Source organism: Schizophyllum commune, assembly GCF_000143185.2.
Source record: "Schizophyllum commune H4-8 unplaced genomic scaffold SCHCOscaffold_10, whole genome shotgun sequence".
In the NCBI taxonomy this organism is placed as follows: Eukaryota; Fungi; Basidiomycota; class Agaricomycetes; order Agaricales; family Schizophyllaceae; genus Schizophyllum; species Schizophyllum commune.
The window spans coordinates 150,052-170,643 of NW_026089547.1; the positions used below are offsets into that span (position 1 = coordinate 150,052).

Below are 20,592 nucleotides of genomic sequence, written 5' to 3' on the forward strand. Positions count from 1 at the left end.
AGGATCAGACTTCACGTACGCACAGGAGTCAGAGTATGGCACGTACCTCCACGAGACTCTAGACGATGGTGGTCGAAGACGAAGACGCGTGCCCGGCAGGAGGCGCATGTATGCCTCTGTTTGGCTGCAGGATAGTGTCAACAGACGTATACAACCCGCGCCACCTCCTCTCTCGACCTTGCACGAAAATAGTCCATGTTACAACAAAAAATACATTACAGAGCATCGCAGGTATATAGCACTATTATCGGACGCATACGGTAAACGGCACTGTACTATAGTATGGATACACGGTTGATTCGGATTCGAAGCGATCCTCCTACCGGTGTCTGTCTGCGCCTGCCATTATTCTCGTTTGACTGCTAGCTCGGTTATTCGACATCTCCGTCATCTTCAACATTCTCGTCCTCAACCTCAACCTCAACCTCATCCTCGTCAACATCATCGCGATCCTCCTCAATCGCTTCGTATCAGCTCTATCTCTCCACCACTCGCGCGCTCACACCACACCGGGAAAAGGAGGCGCACAGCGCAAATAAATAGACGCATGTCGTAGGGTAGCTGGTGAGAGGGATATGGTGAAAAAATGGAGTCATGGGGAAAGTGGGACCGTGGTTCGTTCAAGCTTGCATTAGGCCCGCCTGAGCAGCCGCGAAAGGCGCGCTCCCCGGTGCAGGGCTGTTCTCGACGCTCGAGTACGGCGACGCGTTGGATGACGAGACTTCCTACGATACCACCGTCAGCTTTGTGCTCCGGTGAATATAGTACGGAACGATGGGACTTGCCCTTAGGAAAGGATCATCGCCCTCCTCGATCGTGTTCCGCTTCTTCACCAACTCGGGCTCGAGCGTCGACGACGCGAGACGCTTGAAGCTCGGGCGAAGCATGTTCTCGCCGCCGCCGCTGCCGCCTTGCGACGGGAATGGCTGCGTCCCCTGATGCATCGGCGCGAAGGAGACATGGCCGGTATGCGGACTTGGGCTCGCACTGGAGTAGGGCGATTGGTTGGCGGATGAGGCGACGCCGTGCATGTCCTGAAGTAAGATGAGCACGCCTTCAAAGCTTGTTTCATACTTAGACATACCTTCGGGCTCGCCTTCTCCTTGCTTGAGTTCGTGCCTCGCCTGATCCGTGGTACCAGATTCAGGTTCACAGGCGCCTTCCTCGCCAGGACCGCCGCTTCATACGAGCGCAAATCCTCTGCCGCTCCATGCAACGTCCTTTGCTTCGCATCTATTCACCCATTAGCATCCTCCCAACGCAACTCAACCATCAAGTGAACCACTCACCATTCCCCACTCCACCCGCCCCCTCCGCCGTCGGCGTCTTCACGCTCGGCAAGCTCGACACGCGCGTCCTCCTATACCCCGTCGGCGACGTCGCCACATCTGCCAAGCGAGCCCATGAGCTTCGACTTTGCAAGCATAAGACCCCACTCACTATTCAGATCAAACCCGCCGTTCATGCCCGCAGACCGGCCGCCCGAGCCGCCGGGCGTCTGGATGTATGCCTTCCAAAAGTCCTTCAGCTCCTGCGTCTCCTCTGCGCGAGACGGACTCGCCAGGCCTGAAAGGGGTGTATCACGTCAGTATCGCGCTTCAACACTCGCTCGCGCAGGAAGCCCACTCACCCAACTTGCTCGGACTCCCCAGCCCCAACCCGCCTGTCCTCGGCATCGGCGTCAAGTCGTCGACCGACATGAAGCCCACGCCCCTCGGGCGCCCGTTCTGCTGCGGCACCGTGCCCGGCGCGCCCGACGTCGCTTCCGCGCTGAAGAACTCCGCGCCGTCGGTCGCCAGGCCTGCAAGGACGGCAGGGTCGTCGAGGCTCATCAGCCCAAACGCGGACGAGAAGCCGCCCTCCTGCTGGTCGGACGCGCCTGATGACGAGTACGGCCGCCCATCGTTGGAACCGTAGCTTGGGTGTCTGCCCGCGGCGACAGCGTGGCGGTCCGAGGTCGACGGGTGACGCGACACGGACACAGACGACCGACTCGATAACGACGAGTGTCTCGAGAGCGACGATGAGGGCGTTGGCGAGGACGAGTGCGAGCCCGCCTGCAGGTCACAAGTCAGCCGACCGTTCACCATAACCACCACCGCCCAAAACTCACCTCCCCGCCACGATGCATCCCCATCTGCGCATCCCAGCCATTCACGCCCGGAATCTTGCGCACCTCCGCCAGCCGGTTCTCCACCAGCTGCTGCTGGCGCTGATCGGCCATATGCTGTTCTACCAACTGCTGCTGCCGCAACCCGTCCATCGGCTGCCCGCGGATGCCCTCCATCGACTGCCCCGGCATCGACGCTTGTCCCTGCCCCGGCATCGGCGCCTGCCCGGGCATTGTCGACGCCATTGGCTGGCGCATACCCTCCATCGGCGCCCCCCACTCCCCCTGCGGCTGATACGGCGACGAGTGCTGACTGCCAAAGCTGCCCTCCCCAACATACGGCGACCCCTGGTGCGACCCCGGCTGCGCGTACTGCGGGAAGCCCGCAGGCTGCGCGAACGGCGGGCTGTGCGAGAACGGCCCACCGGCCTGGTACGGCGAGCCCTGCTGGGAGGGGTGCGGCGCATCCTGGAAGGGGCTGCCCTGTTGCGGGAATTGCGGAGAGCCCTGCTGCCCGTGCAGCGGCTGTTGCGCGCGGCGGTCGGCCATGAGCTGTGCGTGGCGGTCGGGCCATTCCGCGGGGATGCTCGCTCGGCGTTGTTGCACGGGATTACCTACCGTGGCCTCGAAGCTGAAGACTTCGCGTAAGTTTCGTGCAAACAGGCCAAGACTCCCAATACGACTTACCGGCCTCTCTGCGGCAACTCGTCCAACAAGGCGTATCGGGCGGATGGTAAGCTGGCGGGCGTGCCCGCCAAGGCAGCCGATGACGTTCCAGGGAAACTCGTCGACGACGCCGTCGGCCACCAGTTGCCAGCGCCTCCAGACGCTACCTGACTACCGCCAGTGTAGCTGCTGCTAGTCCCAGGGTCTACGGCCACAGGTCAGTCTATAGTATAAATAACGAACCATGAATGCAACTTACTGCCGTTGCCCATCTGCCTCAACAGCTCAGCCTGTTGGCGGTACTTCGCCGCAAAGTCCTCGTTCTGGGCGACGGCTCCATACTTGGAATTCGTACCTGTAGATAATCAGCACTGATTCTGCGATCCATGGTTGATATGGCGTACCACCGCCAGCAGGACCTCCAATGTCCAAATCGAACACGGGGTTGAAGCTATAGTCGGCGGGCATCGAGCTCGTCGAGCCCAACGACGACGAAATAGAGGAAGTGCCGCTGGAGCCTACAGATCCGCACATTAGCATCCCTCTCCCACACAAACTATAACCAATCAAGCTCACCACCCAGCGCATCATACCCCATCCCAATAGGCAACCCCAGCGCCGCCGCAGACATACCGCCGATTCCCAGACCTAGTAAGCGTAAGCCGCCGTACGACCGCTCCGCCCATTGTAGAGCTTACCCAAAGGATCAGACTTCACGCCGTATCCCGCTGTCGTGTGCGGGTGCGTATGCCCGGGTCCGCTCGGGGCTGTCTGGCGGTGGAACTTGACGAAGGTACAGCGGCACTAGAGGGGAGGATGAGAGAGGAAACAACGATGGAAGGATGATGGGAAGGAAGGGTGCGATGCGCTGGGTATACAAGCGTGAAACCGTCGAACAAGCTTACCTTGCGCTGCACGCACTTCGCGCAGGGGTTGCAACCATCGCAGGGCAGGCTGTTCTGGACGCACTGGTCGCAGGCCTGCTTGCTGGTGGTCGCCCTGCTGGCTGATATCCCTTTGCGTCGGCCTGAAGCTGCGATGAGACACGGGTAGGGGCAGCGATGGATGCCACGTACTGGTAGATGACGCTTGTTGTGCATTTCCTCCTCCTGTATCTCCTTCCTTATGTTCGGGGTGACATTTATTGACGTGGCTTGGTAGCGTTGAGTGTCGTGGATGATACGAGGACGCAAGACAAACTTACCGACTCAAAAGATCGCTTCGTGCGAACTGGTCGCCGCATTGCGGACATTTGTAAGGTCTGTCCCCAGTGTCTGTGGAGGATGGTTAGCGTCCGCACATACGGTATGCCGTGTACGCGTATGAATGGACGGAGAAGAGTAAGGTTTGAAGGGGAGGGAGGGTCTGCGCGCGGCCGAACATGTGCACGATGGTTGCGACGAGGAGGACTGCGGCCTGCTGTAACATGACGTGGGGGATGACGGTAGGCGCGGCGACCAGCGGGCAATGGGAGCGTCCTCGAAGGCGCTCGACGCGACCGGCCTCCGTGCGATGACTGAAGGGCGGACCGTGGCTGGTGGCGCGCCGGTGCGAATACTGATGGCTGGTGGAGTTGCGCGTCTCGGCCAGTGGGGCGGTGGTGCACCCCAAATCCAGCGCTTTATATTCCTGGGCGGTGCACCGCGCATTCTTGACTCTTGTCCTTTCCCTTGTCCGTTGTGTGTCCCGTGGGCTTGCGCCCTGCGTCGCCGCTGTCGTCCCATCCTCGCCCGTCCTACGCCACGATCGTGCACCACCCCATGGCCTGCCGCGGTCCTCGTACCACCGTCATCGCCGTATCGAGTTCAGGAAGCCGCGCATAATCAAGGATGGGGAAGAGGGTGCGGGGATGGAGGAAAGGGCGGAAAAGCGAAGAGGGAGGGAGGACTCACGGGAACGCATATGCCGCGCGACATGCTGCGGCCTCGTAAACGTCGCCTGGCAGACCGAGCACTTGTGGTCTCCTCCCATCGTGATCTCCTTCTCCTTGTATGCTATACGGTGCTTGGTGCGATACCCCTGCCCCAGATGCGCTTGGTCGATCCCTCCGCAGCCCGACGGAACGCAGGTATTCTCTGAGTGCCGATCTGGTGGATGTTCTGGGTGCTCTCCTCGCTGCGACGCGCGATGAAGTTTCGGGATGATGAGCGCAGAAGGCAAAAGCGTTGACGCCGTGTATATGTCAGGGAGGAAGCGATGTGTTCGTCGAGGACGTCCGTCAGAGGGGTTCAAAGCTACACAATGTAACCTGACGTCATTTGTTTGGTTAACCCTAATTTTTTGCTAACTGCTTACAATGCATATTCAGTTTTTATTCCCAGGCGTGTGTCGCGTTGTTCTCGACCGCCATAAATATCCGACAAATAGCTTTGCTCATGTCCAGACCACCGACCGCCCCTCGGAGGCGTCCCGACACGTTTTACGACGCCCGCGAATATTTCGTCCAACCCCAAGAAATTCGCTGCTTTTCAACGGATCCGATGCCATCATCGGCGCCGGACGACGTCATCGACATCTGCTCAATGAATCACAATGGCATCCACTCCTTCTCCGGGCCGCGGCGGTCGGCCTCTGAACAACACACTGCTCCGGCCTCACAACACCGTTGTATTCGCGAGCGTTTTCAAGGACATGTCCAGCACAAGAACGAGACCTCGCTATGGGCATCACCCAAACAAACCCCTCGAGTCTAAAATACCGCTTCGTGAGACAGGAAGACAAGGCGAGGCGCGCGTGTCGAAAGAAGATGCGTGTCCGGGGAAGATGCGTGTCCAGGGAATTCAGGCGGCTTGTGTGTCTTCGCACGGCTCGTGTCAAGGGAACCCGGCGACTATCTCCCTTGATCGCAGCAGCGCGAGGTGGCTGGATCGCAGCAGCGCGTGATGGGAGGAAGCGCATCTCTCAACAGATCCCAAGATTCGTGCGGCGGGCTCGACGACGGCCAGCGTGGTCAGATGGGCGGTCGACGTGTTCCAAAAGGACGGTCGACGTGTTCCAACGGAGGGTCGACGCGTCGAGGTGCTGCGCATACCGGCGAAACATAGCGTCGTCCGAAGAGAGCGTACGTGGGCGACGAGGTCTCGACGGAGAATTTGTACTCAATTTCCCCTCACGAGGCGAACTAGATACGGTCAACGACTGCGCTTCGGAGGACATCGAACGATAGCTACTTTCATGGCGAGGATCGTCCAATGCAAGACCCCGAAGTCTGAAGTCTTGCCCTTCCAATCGTCGCAGTCCATGTCGAGCCTTTCAATCGAGCGAACAGACTCTGTGCTCTTGTAGCCATGCTTAGCGACGGGACCAAGATTCTATGCCTCGGCGACCGCAGATCTTGAACGTAGCATCGTCCGCACGCCGAAAACGTAGCTAACTTCGTCCACGAGACCATCCCTGCTACGCGAGACCAGAGACTTGCTACGCGAAAGTCGAAAGCTAGGCTAGACAGCAGCGCATAGCCGAGTCGCATAGTGATTGAACTCTGAACCTTGAACCTTATAGCGTGTTTCGTTGACGACCTCGAGTACACGTTCGATGATGACTTGTGTTTGACGGAGACGCGGCGCAGAGCAACCCATCGACACCTACACCGCCAAAGAAAACTGACCTGAACGGGATCTCAGTGCATGGGCTGAGCGGACATGAGGTACTTACACGAGCGTAGCAGTGATTTTATATCAGCCTGATGAGTTTTCGCAAAATAATCTGAGCTAAGATTGAGTGCGGATGTCAAATTCAGCAAAGCGGATGCTGACGGTGAGTTGACCTCTCGCCATTGCATTCCGTTCATATAGCGACTTGGATGAATCTCATGTAATGATAGGGTCAATGAGATGTCTTGAGCTGGATGAGTCCAGCCACACCGCTACGTATGATTCACGCCAACTTGTCCCAAACAGCAGGGTCAACACCAGTCGTGGTTCACAGTTCTTCATTGTCACTCAGATGGCAGGCAATAACGAGATCCAGACATTCCTTATGTTGTATTGTTACAGCCGTTACTGATTGTAGCAAATCTACGTATATTCAACGTTCAATCACGCTTGCGCTTCTTCGCGCAGACCGACTCCTTCGCCAGATCAAAGATCTGCTGGATCCACCTCGGGATCGAGGACGGCTCAACAGCGCGCACCGACGACCTGATGGGATGCTTCGCGTTCGTGGGGTCATGGGGGCTGCCGACATCGTCCTGGTAATGCCGGTTGAAAGTGCTGTATGGCGCTGAGCATCCTGCACTCAATTGACCTCTGAAACACTTACACTTCGAGCTCTGGCTGCGAGAGCGTGCGCTTGTACTCGAGCAGCGTGTCGTCCACAGCCTGCCACCAATCAGAATGGTCGGCATAATTCTCGGCATGCCAGCGCTGGTGGAATGAATAAGGACCTTCCGAGAGAGCGAGGGCGAAGCAAACGTACCAAGAATGCGAAGCGCATGAACATCTGCACCGTTGGGCGAGCAGCATTCTCCGACTGGATGATCGATGCAGTCAAGTCCGCGACATTATGGTATGCGCAGCTGTGGTCCAAGGAGTGAAAGACCTGGTAGTACATCATCTACACAACGAGGCACCGGAGGTAGAGCAAGGCTTACCTTTGCCTTGATCTGGCTTCGAAACGTCGTCAACTCTCCTCTAATGAACGACGCCAAAAGATCGTCATCGTGCCCGGAAGGATCGGGCATATCGGGGACGTTGTTCGCTCGCATTGCTCTCTGAAAAGCATTGTTCAGTGGCAAGACGAGGGCGACGAGAAGAACGTGCTTACAATGACAAGCTCAGCCGCGTTGTTTCCACGATACGCGGTGATCCGGGGGGAGAAGAGAAAGAGTTTTGCATAGCGACGCGCGGTATTCTACGAAACGATGAGTCATTGAGCAGAAGAGACATCAAAGGTCCAACGCACCTCGAGCTCAGCCGTCATTTGGAAACGCGGGCGAAGGGCAGGGCCCCGTTCGAGTACTTGCTGCAGCTTCGCAACAGCACACGCGATGATGTAAGCCGCTTCCAAAACCGAGTCGGTCTGTCCGAAGCAGTGATCAGTGGCTTGAAGCGACACGGTCGGCTTGGCACGCACCCGACGGTATTCCTCCAAGCCGCGCTCCGATCCGGTCAGCTCGAAGAGGCCGTGAACGCGCTGCACAAACTCCCGACAAGCAGGGTCTTCCAGCGATGTGATGACTCGAAGTTGGGAGGCAAGGGATGAGCCAAAGGTGTTGTCCGACGCGTCCTGATCGCCACTGGTGATCTGGAGTTGCTCCTGGTTTGATTGCTCGGCAGGCGGGAATATCGCATCTGGAGATGAAGTGGCGGTGGCGTCGGAATCCCTCTCGGTGAAGAGTGTCTGCAGGTACCGCGCCCGGGGGTCGTGCGGCGGAGAAGACGCGGGGGAGCCTTGGTGAGAGCCGTCGTTGTTGGGGGGCTGGGTGGCCATTGTGAGAGAGAGAAGAAGGGGATGAGGGAAACTTGAGGGCAGAGGTGCGGGTATATATATGGATGTGGGACATAAACACATCGTGCATCATCAATATGGAGAGACATGGATGTTGTTGAGAGCAAACCCGCGTGTAACGAGTGTGTGATCTTTGTGACATATGTGACATTCGTGCTCGCTCGTGTCACACGCTCTCGCGCCGGCGACCGACTGTCCCTCTCACCCTCGTACTGCCATCCTTCGATTGCCCTCGAGGGGACTGTGTGGACAGGTATATACAGACATGAATTATACAGCTTGAAATGACTTTACAACTGAATTGAAAATGCACAACTTGTGCGCGCGACTCGGACTTTCAACAACACGACGTGCAAAGACCGCTTTCGTATCAGAGGCCCAAGCACACACAGCTCGAATCTTTCAATCCTTCTCTCATCTCGTCGAGTCGCTATCCGCACATGCCTCGCCCAAAGAAAAAGGTCCTTGATCCTTGTAAGTAAACATCCCTTGAGCGATGTACTTAGACTTATCAGACGCACAGCGTTTGAGAGCATCAGTCCCGAGGATGTTCGGTGCACCATATGCGATCAGGTGGCACCAACGCGCTCTACTCTCAAGCTCAAGAGTGCGGGCAAGCACTTGGAGACGCAGTTTCATATAAGCAATGTCGGCATTGTGGACCAAAGGCGTAAAGACGAGCAGGAGCGCCTTGCTCGCCGTGCTGCCATATACGCCCCTCGGGCCATGCCAAACCCTGCTTACAACCCACCGCCCGTATTACCTCGGCCATCTATGTTTGATCATGTGCCATTTGACGCGCCCGATCCCTCGACTCTGATCCCCACGGACATGCAAGTCGATGAGCCTCTTGATGTCGAAGCAGAGCGTCGGCGCCTACAGTCGCTTGTTGACCTTCTTCTTGATCAAGCATATCACGAGGAAGAGTATGGAGCAGAGGATGACGGTGAAGAAGCGGTCAACCCTATCAACCTCTCGGGTGATGGTACGCTCTGCTATGCTTATTATACTGTTTTTCACTGACCTCTTGGACAGACGTAGACATTGACCTTGACTTTGATGAAGTCAACGAAGCCACGGACGGGGTATACAACGGGAGGTTCAAACCCTATCCGAACAAGATCGTGTGTGATTTGGCCTGGTATACTGAAAGGATCGGAAGCCCTAACACGCCTGTCCAGTCGATGCTGCTTGATGTTATTGACAACCTCCCCCGGATGCGGCTCTCAAGCGCCCACCTACGCATTATCATGTGGCTGCTGAAGGAATGCGGTGTACGAAATGTCCCTTCGTACGATAGATTTCGCAAGACCCAGCGAGATCTTGGCGCATTGTGCGGAGTCGAGACGGTACCACACAAGTCGATGTTCGGCAACAAGTTCTTCGTCAACGATGTGGCACAGTCTATCGCACTTGTGAGTCGCTTATATCCTTCGCTTGCTATAGCCTTTACCCACCCGACGCAGGACTTCGCCAATCCGCATGTTGCGCCCCTGCTACACTTTTATCCAGAAGAGGTGTCCGGGCCAATATCTGAGGTCTGGCAGGCGGATCGGTGGAAGGAATACAAGGCCGAAGACCTGACGCCAATGTATTCCCGCGAGAACAAGCGGTTTTTTATCGAGGAATTATGCCAGCTCGACGACGGAACATATGTGATACCGCATGACTGGGTCATCCGCAACGGTTCATTGACAGCACGCTGCACGGTGGTGCAGCCAACGCCAGTGAGTCGCTTACATGCCTTGCTTGCGCTGCGTCTGCTTATGAGATTCAGGCGGGCCTGTGGATGATATCTGCAGAGGAGCGGATTGCGCTGGCTACATCCTTTGCATACACTTACGAGGAAGTGGTTGCACGTATTGGGAAGCCTCCTGAGTGGGACTCTGGTGCGTACATGGAGCGCGTGCTAGTGTTCATGCTTACCTTATATAAAGGCTGTGAGAAAGCACCGCACACAATGCCCAATCCACTGCGAGATCTAGCACCTGACTGCGATATCTTCGTCGTCATGGTCCCCCTCTGGGTAGACGATGTTTCGGGGAATCGAAGCAAGCAATATAACAAGCACATCAACATGTATATGGCGAATTCAAACCTTCCTGGCCGCCTTCTTCAACAAGAGTTCTTCGTTCGCTTCGTCTCGACATCACCTCACGCCAGTTCGCCCGAGCAGTTTGCCGCCGTTCGTGACCAAATCAAGTGCGTACATTCTCTTGCTCCTGAAGATCATTTTATTCATGATACGCTCAGCGCGACACAGTCCAAACCCGTGAGATGCTACAACGCTGCATCGGGTAGGGAATGCGCTATCATCTTGCGTGTTCCTGGTCTTCCTGCCGACAACCCCCAACAATCGGAGGAAGCCTCGCATATTGGCGGTAATGGTAATTATCCCTGTCGCAAGTGCGAGCTTGGCGGCACACAGGCCTTCAAGGAAACATGTGATGGCTATCACGCCTACCATTACGTGAGTCTTGACCGCCCTTCTATAATCCCAACGCTTACCAGATTATAGGCTGGAATCGCCCGTGATGCAAGCAATATCCGGCAAGAACTTCAACGTCAACTCGACGTTGCCATGCTTGGCGTAGCGAATAACGTGAAGCAGATGCAAACCGCTACCGGCACGAAGGACAAGGTCACGCAATTTTGGATCGAGAAGCTGCTCGCAAAAGCGCAGGAGGAAAAGAAGAAGAACTCGAGTCGAAGCGCGCAGGACATTGCCGCTGAGTTGCGGATATGGCTGGACCAACAGCCTGGCGACAAGATGAATCCCCTTCTGGATATCGCCGGTAAGTCACTCTTACAACTTTCCCGACCATTTGGAACTGACTTCGCCGTTAGGATTGGACCCATCACAAGATACGCCAGTCGAGATCCTCCACACTGTCTTGTTGGGTGTGGTGAAGTATGCCTGGTATATGATGCATACTTCGTGGAAGGAAGATGAGCGCAACCTCTTCGTTGCTCGCCTTCAATCTACAGACCTTGGTGGCCTCTCGATCCCGTCGATCCGGGCTGGATATATGATGCAATATCGCAACAATCTTATCGGCAAGGATTTCAAGACGATCATGCAAACGGCGCCGTTTCATGTCCATGGAATCTCTGAGGCGACGTCAAAACACGCAGACCGCTTCCCGATGCTCAAGGCTATAGGCGAACTAGGGGCGCTACTCTGGGCACATACGATCGACGACATGGACCAGTTCTTAGTAGGTCTCCTCACCGCAGCCAAGAATTACAACTCACAAGTGACAGGGCGATATCGAGATCCTCACCGCCAATGTACTCGACTCGTTCGACATGGTTGACTGCAAGAAGATCACGACGAAGATCAAGCTGCACCTCCTCCCGCACCTCGTTCAAGATATCCGACGCTTTGGCCCGGCAATCCGTAACTCGACCGAGGTCTTCGAGTGCTTCAATGCCGTCTTTCGACAGTGCTCCATTCTCAGCAATCACCATGCGCCCAGTCGGGATATTGCAATCAAGCTGTCGTCGTTTGATCGTGTCAAACACTTGCTCAGCGGAGGCTTCTGGAAGGAGAACGGTTCATGGGTTCAGGCCAGTGAAGCGGTGCAGGATGTTCTTATGCGCCAGCCAATTATTCAGCGTCATCTGGGCTGGGTCCCCGCAGGTCAAGATCGTGCGGGATCAGTGACGGCGGAGGGAAAAAAGATTCCTCCCTGTCGCTGGTCAAAGACGCATGCGGGGGCTGCATCTGGCACATCAAACATACCAGTGCACGACCCCGACTCGCTATGGCGTATGGGCAAGTCAGCCATCGCCCGTTCAGGCGATCCTTGCCATCCTGGCTCCTGGATTTTTGCCGAGGTCGAGACAGAGGTACGGTGCTCTGCTTATATTACTTTGACTTCTTATTGACCCGACTCTCCCACTCTCCAGCCCGCACAAAAGTCCACAGTTATCGGGCGCGTCAAAGAGATCTTACTACAATCTTCTGACGCTCGCGCGCATCCTCAAGCATCGGATGCAATCATCCTCTTGGAGGTCTTCGAGCTTGGGCAAAACCGCCACCCTGATTTCAATGCGCCGGTCCTCAGTCGTCCAGTTGACTCAGGCAGACGTTTACGCTTGTTGAGGCCAGAGGTATGGACTTCTGCGATATACAATGCTCAACATAGATTCAATCTTTTCAGGATCTGTGTTTTGCCTTCTCCGCGCAGCACGACTGCCGAACGTTCGAATGCGATACATTCGCAGAAGTCACCGAGATCCAGGAGCACGAGAAAACCGACCGCAAGCGTAAGATCCTCTTGCACAATGATGATGACCACTTTGTGGTCAACATCTATGCTATACACAACGCCGTCGAGCTGCGGCGAGCGGTGGATCGTGAACTCATCAAACCCATACCACTTTTCTCAGATCGTCGTGCGCACCATGACACGTGTGCCAAGCAGCTGCATATAACGCAAAAAAGTCGCCGAGAAATGCTTGCCCTTCGACGACGCCAGAAGAAGACGCAGCTCGAGGAGGCAGAGGCGCAAGCCCAGCAGGAAGATGACGAGAATGATGATGAGGAAGAGGGGTCAGAGGATGATAGTGAGTCAGACAGCGAGGTTGAAGAGGATGCAGAGATGGATGGGGATGAAGAGGAAAACGAGCTTGAAGAGCAGCGAGGGGTGGACGAAGGAACTGCACACAGACGGAAGCGGAAGCGTAGGAGACGCGGTTGAATTCATTCAGTTATTGATTTGCTGTACTTGCTCTTGCCCCACTTGTGCTTCGGAAGCTGGTTGACAGTGGCAGTGAATCTAAGGCTATATGAAGCGAACGGGAGTCAGCTACGAAGGTGAGCGTTCGGTGATCAGTCATGCGCGCGGCAGTGCCACAAGCAGCCGGCAGTTGCCGCGTGGTCCGGGACCTCGGTCAGATGTTCGAATCTGGCCCGAATGAGACGAGCACATACGGGCCAACTTGTATTTTGACTGTTACTTGACCCAGTAATCAAGCGAGTCATATTAGTGGCTATATACATGTCAATAGTGTACTTTCCTTCCAAGTTCCGCCCCTGAAGACCCAATATGCGGGGGGAGAAGACAACATAACGAGTAGTCACAAATGTGACTTCTGTCACAAGTGCGAGCTCCTCGTCGTGGTGGGTACACCTTAAGCTTAAGCAGGTATTCTCAGACTCAGAGTCTGCTCAATCCACCACCAAGATACTGCCATTACTCTCAGATACACACCAGCTGTCTCCCAACAAAAATGACACCTCGATTATCCTCAACAGGGGCGTGGGAACGGAAACATCCGGCGCGGCGCGGACGCCAGGGGAATGCTACCCGGACCTTGGATGCTGAAGCTCTGTCAATGTTACCATGATCCAACATACCTTGGCTATGTCTAGCTAGTGTCTCTCTCATCCAAACTTCACCTCCCACTGACCTTCAACTGCCATAAGTGCACAAAGACGAGATTTACAACGAGTTTGTCTTGAATTCATGCGTCACGACTTGCCTTATATGAAGAGGAACCCGGGGTCTCTAATAGACCTCACGCTACGTTGGCGGTGTAAGTAGGACATGCAAGCCCGGCCAAAGTCAAGCCGAGGCGGTTGTTAGCGACTGACGCGGTGGTAGGCCAGCGACGCGATAGACCAACAAGGTGACAGACCAGCGGCTAGTTCAATATCCCGATAAGGTGATGTTTGAACCTGCCAAATAAGGCCCTTCAAGGCGATGGGCGGATAAATGACATCACTCACTTCGAGAAAGAGATACCGCGCGGAGAAGGCTGAGATGCTGCCTGGTACACCGCGAAACCTGGACGGAGCTGGCGCCGCTGGACGCGTCCCATTCACCGTACCTATACAATCCCCTACATCAGATAAGGCAAGGAGGAGCAGAATTCGACGTACGTACCGCCCGGAAAGCGCGACCTCAACGAGGACAATACAAGCCTACAATGAGGCTTTGGACGGGCAATTCAAACCTTGGACAAGACAAAGCCGCCTACGTCACAGGGCCGCCTATACTGCAGACGGACGGACGACTGGCAGCAGGATCGCTCCAATCTACCGGTCAGGAAGATGGCGCGGGCCGGACGTCGTGAATGAGCGCGGCAAGCGCGAAGATGGGCTTGAGAGCGCGGAGATGGTCGAAGTGCGCGGAGATGGCTGAAGAGATGGATGACGTCGGCGCGGCCCGTCATGTCTATAGCTACAGCTATCGCTGCCGTACTTGCCTTAGCAAGGAGGCCAAGTCAGAAGGTACGGTGATGTTGCTCACCATCTGGATAACGAAAGTATGGTCCGAAGCCTTTCCTCTGCCCCGAAAGAGCGGCCGGACGTGGATATCAGTGTACCTAAGTCCAGCCCGCCGAGGGTCACTATCACTATTACTCTTAGCTGCCTTCTGATAAGCGGGTCAGCGTCTCAGGCCTGGCAGTAAATGTGGATGAGGGCTTGACTCGTTTCTTGACTTGGTCCGAAGTCGGAAACTCCACAAGCGTCAGTAGACAGATCAGAAATATCATACCAGAGCAACACATTGAAAGGACGTTATGCCTGCTAAAAAGTTAGTCATTCGACCTCTGCGACAGTGAATTGGAGGGGCCAATCAGGCAGCAAAGCAATGAGCGATTTTGATGGTCGAAGCCAACATGGCAATTATTTGTGGCGCAATGCTGCACACACTAGTACACAAGGAACAAATAGCGGTCCACACGAGAACCCTTGTTCCCTCCGTCCCTCACATTTGCCTGCAGGTTTTACGATTGCATACCCGCCACGCCATCCGTACTGATACACATTGGGATATCTCTTCGCTGAATGTTACGCCACCATCTGGCACTGAGTTTTGCAGCACCTCTGAATCGATGCGTCTTCCCCAGGAGCTCGTAGATGCCATTGTAGCACACGTCAAGCGCGGCATAGACCTGATCACTCTGCTCTGCGCCTCCCGGACCGTCTTCTTCTTTCAAGTCTCCCGCAGTCTTCGCCATGTTTTCGTTCACCTCGCAACAGACGACTCGTATCGCCTTCTCATGGATCTTCTCAAAGACCATCCGTCTGCTCCCTCGGAGATACGCCTGCTTGAGATCTCTTTAGAGTCGTACAGGGAGTCTAATCCGGATTGGTCTGCCCTTCCAGCGCTCCTCGACGCCTGTACCGGCATCCGCGTTCTCCGCATCTGCGTGGGACACTACGGAGAGTGGATGCAGCAGTTCCCTCCAACACACAGGCACGCGCTCTACCTCCGCATGCAGCTCCCCACGCTCGAAGAACTCCACTTTGACTGGACGTCCTTCGACGCGGGGGCCATCAACGAGCTTCGCGCGCTCTCCCGGCCGCCCGCGCTGCGGCACATATCCGCGCGCAGGCTGCGGGCCGCGCCCGCCGCGCGCGACTCGCTGGGCTTGGTGGTGTTCTTCGAGCGGCTGCTGGGGCGTGACAATGCGCTTGCGGTCGAATCGCTCAAGTGCGATCGCGAGAGCGTCGCGGCGGGGATGCTGCTGTTCCGCGCGCGGGAGGGGCGGCAGATGCGCGTCCTGGACCTTACCGTCGACACCTCGCCCGCCGACGAGGGCACACCCGGTGACGTCAAGCCCCAGACGCTTCTCATGGCGAACCCGCAGCTGGAGCACTTCGTGCTGAGGATTGGTGCGTAGAGTTTTGCTGGTGGGGCGTATGCCATTTTGCTGAACGTGCGCAGAGCATTGGTCGCTCCCTACGATGGTCGATCTGTCGGGTAATAAGGCACTGCGTACCCTGACAATCGACTTCCCGCGATGGCGCGAGTCGCGCGAGGCCGGATATGTCGTCGGCGTCCTCGACTCCATCTCTGAGGCTGGCCGGCGCAACCTTGAGCGCTTCGAATTCATAGGCGCGGGACGTGCGGCGAACGAGCCCGACCATGGTTACTTCTGGTGCACTATAGACGCTGCCTTGTCGCGCCTTGAAGGACTGAAGGCGGTCAATGTGCGCTTGACTCCTCCGCCGCGAGAGAAGGGGTTGGCATATGATGAAGAGTGGGAGAAAGCCCAGGTTACTGCTGCGGTGGAGAGCTCGATGCGGGAGACGTATGGAAGGGGGATACTGGAGGTCACGTCCGAGTAGAGATTCAGCGCGCAAACCGGCGTAAGCTCTGGCTATGCAAGACGCTCGGCGTCAAACCCCTGTAAATGTCGAAGAGTCACGCGCCGCCAGATTATGTGGCGTTGTGTATATCTAGCGCTGTAATAAATATAGGCATACAAACCAATCCCACGTCCTACCATCAGAGATAACTTCGCCGGAGTGACCATTTGACTTGAAGCAAACACGAGCAGCGCAAGTTCGTACCGAATCCAGTTTCCAATCCTACCACGCACCTTGCATTGCCCATCGCTTCGACGCGCAATGCGTATCGCTCAAGAGCTCATCGATGCCATCGTCTCCCATCTTGAGCTTGGGGACGATCTCATCACCGCCTACTACCTCTTCCAGGCATCTTTATCGGTTTTCTCTCGCCAGATCTGCCTGAATCTGCATGATGATATCGTCTGTCTCTCCACGGACAATTCTGGGTACACGACCCTCGCTGCCATCTTCCGCCTCTGTCCCACAATATACCAGCATGTCTATCAGCTCCAGATTGAGCGCAGCCCGACCTCGGAGCTCCACCCTGAGGAGTACGCTCTGCCGGCTGTCCTTGACGCATGCACAGGCCTCCGTGCCCTTCACATCCACTCGGTCCACCACAACGACAGCTGGAAGACGCGTTTCCCGGACGCGCATAGGCGTGCGATATACCGAGCCATACAGCGCCCCTCTCTGGAGACGCTCGGCCTGCAGGGCTTCTCCTTCCAACCCAATGCGATCTTGGAGCTCGGGGCACTGAACATTCCGCCCGAGCTCAAGACCATCCGCCTTGCAGCATGCTCGCTCAGGAGCGCCAACTCCTTCATGACACAGCTGTCGTTCGCGGACGGAGCTGAGGGGGGCGCGCCATCGGTCAGGAACTTCGTGTGCGACCAATACAGCCTGCAGTTCGCGCGCCTGCTGTTTCGTAAACAGCGAAGGTATCCATTTGGCGAGCTTCGTGCGCTGGATTTCACCTTCATGACTGCCGGAGACCACGACAGGGATCACGAGCGCCTGAGACAGCTCCTTCGCGCGAACCAGCATCTGGAAGATCTTACATTGCGAACAGGTCAGCCGGCAACAAAGCGCGCGGTGAAGATGATACTAAAACCTTTACGCAGCGCCGTCCTTGCTCCCCATCCGCGACATATACGAAGCGGCGGCTCTGCGCAGCCTGACCCTCGACTACACCCCACGACTCCCGGGCTGCGACCCCAGACGCATCGCAGATATCTTGAACTCCATTCGCACTCAAAGCGAGCACACCCTCGAGGAATTTCGGCTCGTGGGCGTCACGAAGGTGCAGGGTGTGACGGCAAGTAGCATACCCGACGTGTGGCACCCCCTCAACGCGACGGCGAGGAGCGTACCCGACGAGTGGCCTTACATCGACGCGGCGTTGTGCCGCTTTCCCGCGCTAAAGCGGGTGGGAGTAGTGAAACCGGGAAGGCCTCCGGTGACAAAGGACTTGACTTCTGCTATGCAGGTTAAAGAGCACGCGGAAGCTGCCATCCGAGCCAGCATGGGCAAGCGGCTACCGAGCACGCAAGCGAGGGGGATACTGGACATCACTGTCGACTATTCCAGCTCATAGGGTGTCATCCATTGCCTAAGCAGACGTCTTTCCGTCCATTGAAGAGGTCACATCCATTTTTAAATCATTCGAGCCCTTCCTCAAGTTGACTGCTACTTATGTATGAGCAGAGCTATAGAATTTGCGATTACTTAGTAGTAGCTACAACCTCGTCTTCCATGTTCGCTTCGAGCGACGAGGGTTAGCAGCCACTGCGTTCTCCTGCGCCTTGCGTTCCTTCGTTGCGATCTTGCTTTCATTGGCGCGAGTCTCGATCTCCTTCGCTTTGGGTGCGACTTTTGCCACAGCTTTCGATGCGACTTTTTCCACAGCTTTCGGCGCGCCCTTTGCAACTGGCTTTATGTCCCGATGCGCGTAAATCTTGACGCTTCTCAGGGTGAACCCGCAGCTGGAGCACTTCGTGTTGAGGATTGGTGCGTAGTTTTGCTGGTGGGGTGTATGCCATTATGCTGAACGTGCGCAGAGCACTGGCCGTTCCCCGCGCGATGCGATCTATCTGGCAACAAAGCGCTGAGCACGCTGACTATCAACTTCACGCGATGGCGCGAGTCGCGGGAAGCCAGGTACGTCGGCGGCGTCCTCGACTCCATCTTTCTTTGAGGCTGGCCGGCGCAATCTCGAGCGCTTCGAGCTCATTGGCGCGGGACGTGCGGCGAATGAGCCCGAGCATGGTAAATTTTGGTCCAGCATCGACGACGCCCTGTCGCGCTTTGAAGGACTGAAGGTGGTCAGCGTGCGCTTGACTCGTCCAGCGAATAAGGAGCGGCGCGCCGTCGCGGAAGAGTGGGAGAAGCCCATGTCATAGCCGGGGTGGAAAGCTGGATGAGGGAGACATATGAAAGGGGAATACTCAGGGTTACATTCGAGTAAAGATGCATCCGGAAACACTCAATCAAGCTGCGAGTAGGTGACGCAGAGCAATTGCGGTAGACCCACTTCCTGGGACTCCTGGTATCTGAACCCGTAATGAGTACTGGTCAATTATCGCCAGGCTATGTGGCGCTTTGTGGACTGTGTGCCAAGTCACGGTGACGTGACAGATAGCAGCATACAGAAACCTCTCTCGCTCCGCGGTGACGGAGGTCTTTGCCGTTTTCCTCCCTACTTCTCATTCTCATGAGGGTAGCGCAGAGCTGAGCCTCTCGTACCTCGCGTCACGCATTGGCGGTCGAAATTTCGCTGCACGATGCGTCTCCCTCAAGAGTTGGTCGACGCAATCACCTCCAACCTCCAGCTCGGGGATGATCTCATCACTGCTTACTACCTCCTCCAAGCATCTCCCTTGATCTTCTCGCCTCAGATCAGTCTAAATCTACATCACGATCTCGTCCATCTCTCCGCAGGCAGCTCTCGCTATACGACCCTCTCCGCCGTCTTCCGCCTCTGCCCCTCGATATGTTCACATGTCTATCAGCTCCAGATCGAGCGCAGCCCAACCTCGGAGCTTCATCCCGAGGAGTACGCTCTGCCGGCTCTGCTCGACGCATGCGTCAGCCTCCGCAGCGTCCACATCTACTCGGTCCACCTCAGCGACAGCTGGGACACGCGCTTCCCGGACGCTCATAGGCGCGCGATCTACCGAGCCATACAGCGCCCCTCGCTGGAGACGCTGGGCCTGCAGGGCTTCTCCTTCGGACCTAGCGCAATCATAGAGTTGGGGGCTCTGCACATGCCGCCCGAGCTCAAGACCATCCGCCTCGCAGAATGCTCGCTTAGAAGCGGCAACTACTTCATGGCTCAGGCATCGACCGCGGCCGGAGCTGAGGGGGCCGCGCCATCGGTCAGGGAGCTCGCATGCGACCAGTACAGCCTGCAATTCGCGCGCTTGCTATTCCGCGCGCCGCGGAGGTATCCATTCGGTGATCTTCGCACGCTGAAGCTCACTTTCATGACTGGCGGAGACCATGACAGCGACCACGAGCGCCTGAGACAGCTCCTCCGCGCGAATCCGCGCCTGGAGGACCTCACGCTGCGAACTGGTAAGAAGGAATCGAAGAGCTGGGCAATGATCCTACTAAAACCTTTACAAAGCGCCGTCCCTGCTGCCCATCCGCGACATATCCGGCGCGGTGACCTTGCGCAGCCTGAAAATCGACTACACCCCGCGACTCTCAGGCTGCAATCCCAGGTGCATCGCAGACGTGTTGAACTCCATCTCCCCGTCCAGCGTGCCTACCCTCGAGCAATTTCACCTCGTCGGCGTCACGAACGCGCAGGGTGTATTGGCGGGGGCTGTACGCGACGTGTGGCCTCAAATCGATGCAGCGCTATGCCGGTTTCCTGCGCTGAAGATGGTAGGAGTGGCAGTGCAGGTCACGAAGCACGAGGAAGCAGTTCTCCGACTCAGCACTGCAAACCTGCTGCCCAGCACTCGAGCGAGGGGGATACTAGACCTCACTTTTGACTATTTCACCTTAGATCGTCGATAGATCATTGCTGATACGTCCGTTCTTCCATCGGAAAGGTCGCCCAACGTCGAGCCATTCTCAATTCGGCCGATTAAAGTATTTGCGCACATTTGAGCAATGCAATGGATCCGGAACTTGCGATGAGTAGCTACGATGTGGTCTTCCGTGACCGCTTCGAGCGACGACGATTAGCCGCTGCGTTCTCAGGCGCTTCGCGCTTCTTCGCCGCCGACTTGCCTTTGTTGGCGCGCGCCTCGACCTCCTTCGCTTT

General features: G+C 56.5%; 5 protein-coding genes across 5 annotated transcripts; 3 read left to right on the forward strand and 2 right to left on the reverse strand.

Moving 5' to 3' along the window:
• Positions 1–176: 176 nt before the first annotated feature.
• Positions 177–4,990, reverse strand: SCHCODRAFT_02635886 (uncharacterized protein). Its single transcript, XM_003028760.2, has 16 exons — positions 4,669–4,990; positions 3,981–4,050; positions 3,853–3,929; positions 3,682–3,803; positions 3,475–3,580; positions 3,353–3,424; positions 3,181–3,294; positions 3,036–3,131; positions 2,798–2,981; positions 2,114–2,741; positions 1,631–2,057; positions 1,441–1,566; positions 1,290–1,388; positions 1,085–1,233; positions 786–1,034; positions 177–725 (listed from the first exon to the last, which is right to left on the reverse strand). Exons 1-16 carry the CDS (start codon positions 4,745–4,747, stop codon positions 621–623), a joined length of 2,703 nt encoding a protein of 900 aa, XP_003028806.1. The 5' UTR covers positions 4,748–4,990; the 3' UTR covers positions 177–620.
• Positions 4,991–6,809: 1,819 nt separating this feature from the next.
• On the reverse strand, positions 6,810–8,206 carry SCHCODRAFT_01174222 (uncharacterized protein; the record flags this gene model as incomplete). Its single annotated transcript, XM_003028759.2, has 7 exons — positions 6,810–6,987; positions 7,037–7,140; positions 7,193–7,315; positions 7,368–7,487; positions 7,541–7,627; positions 7,679–7,795; positions 7,850–8,206. 7 exons carry the CDS (start codon positions 8,204–8,206, stop codon positions 6,810–6,812), a joined length of 1,086 nt encoding a protein of 361 aa, XP_003028805.1.
• A 458-nt stretch (positions 8,207–8,664) lies between these two features.
• On the forward strand, positions 8,665–12,978 carry SCHCODRAFT_02691594 (uncharacterized protein; the record flags this gene model as incomplete). The annotated part of the gene is made up of 13 exons (XM_003029080.2): positions 8,665–8,698; positions 8,748–9,209; positions 9,260–9,348; positions 9,406–9,639; positions 9,691–9,951; positions 10,002–10,113; positions 10,162–10,426; positions 10,478–10,694; positions 10,743–11,019; positions 11,072–11,442; positions 11,489–12,076; positions 12,137–12,340; positions 12,391–12,978. The coding sequence occupies 13 exons, from the start codon at positions 8,665–8,667 to the stop codon at positions 12,928–12,930; spliced, it is 3,654 nt and encodes a 1,217-aa protein (XP_003029126.1). The 3' UTR covers positions 12,931–12,978.
• A 1,969-nt stretch (positions 12,979–14,947) lies between these two features.
• On the forward strand, positions 14,948–16,479 carry SCHCODRAFT_02635895 (uncharacterized protein). The gene is made up of 2 exons (XM_003029079.3): positions 14,948–15,857; positions 15,910–16,479. The coding sequence occupies exons 1-2, from the start codon at positions 15,074–15,076 to the stop codon at positions 16,311–16,313; spliced, it is 1,188 nt and encodes a 395-aa protein (XP_003029125.1). The 5' UTR covers positions 14,948–15,073; the 3' UTR covers positions 16,314–16,479.
• On the forward strand, positions 16,460–20,458 carry SCHCODRAFT_02550569 (uncharacterized protein). The gene is made up of 8 exons (XM_003029078.2): positions 16,460–17,388; positions 17,441–17,892; positions 18,032–18,093; positions 18,289–18,326; positions 18,377–18,476; positions 18,601–18,711; positions 19,045–19,892; positions 19,945–20,458. Exons 1-8 carry the CDS (start codon positions 16,596–16,598, stop codon positions 20,340–20,342), a joined length of 2,802 nt encoding a protein of 933 aa, XP_003029124.1. The 5' UTR covers positions 16,460–16,595; the 3' UTR covers positions 20,343–20,458.
• Positions 20,459–20,592: the final 134 nt, after the last annotated feature.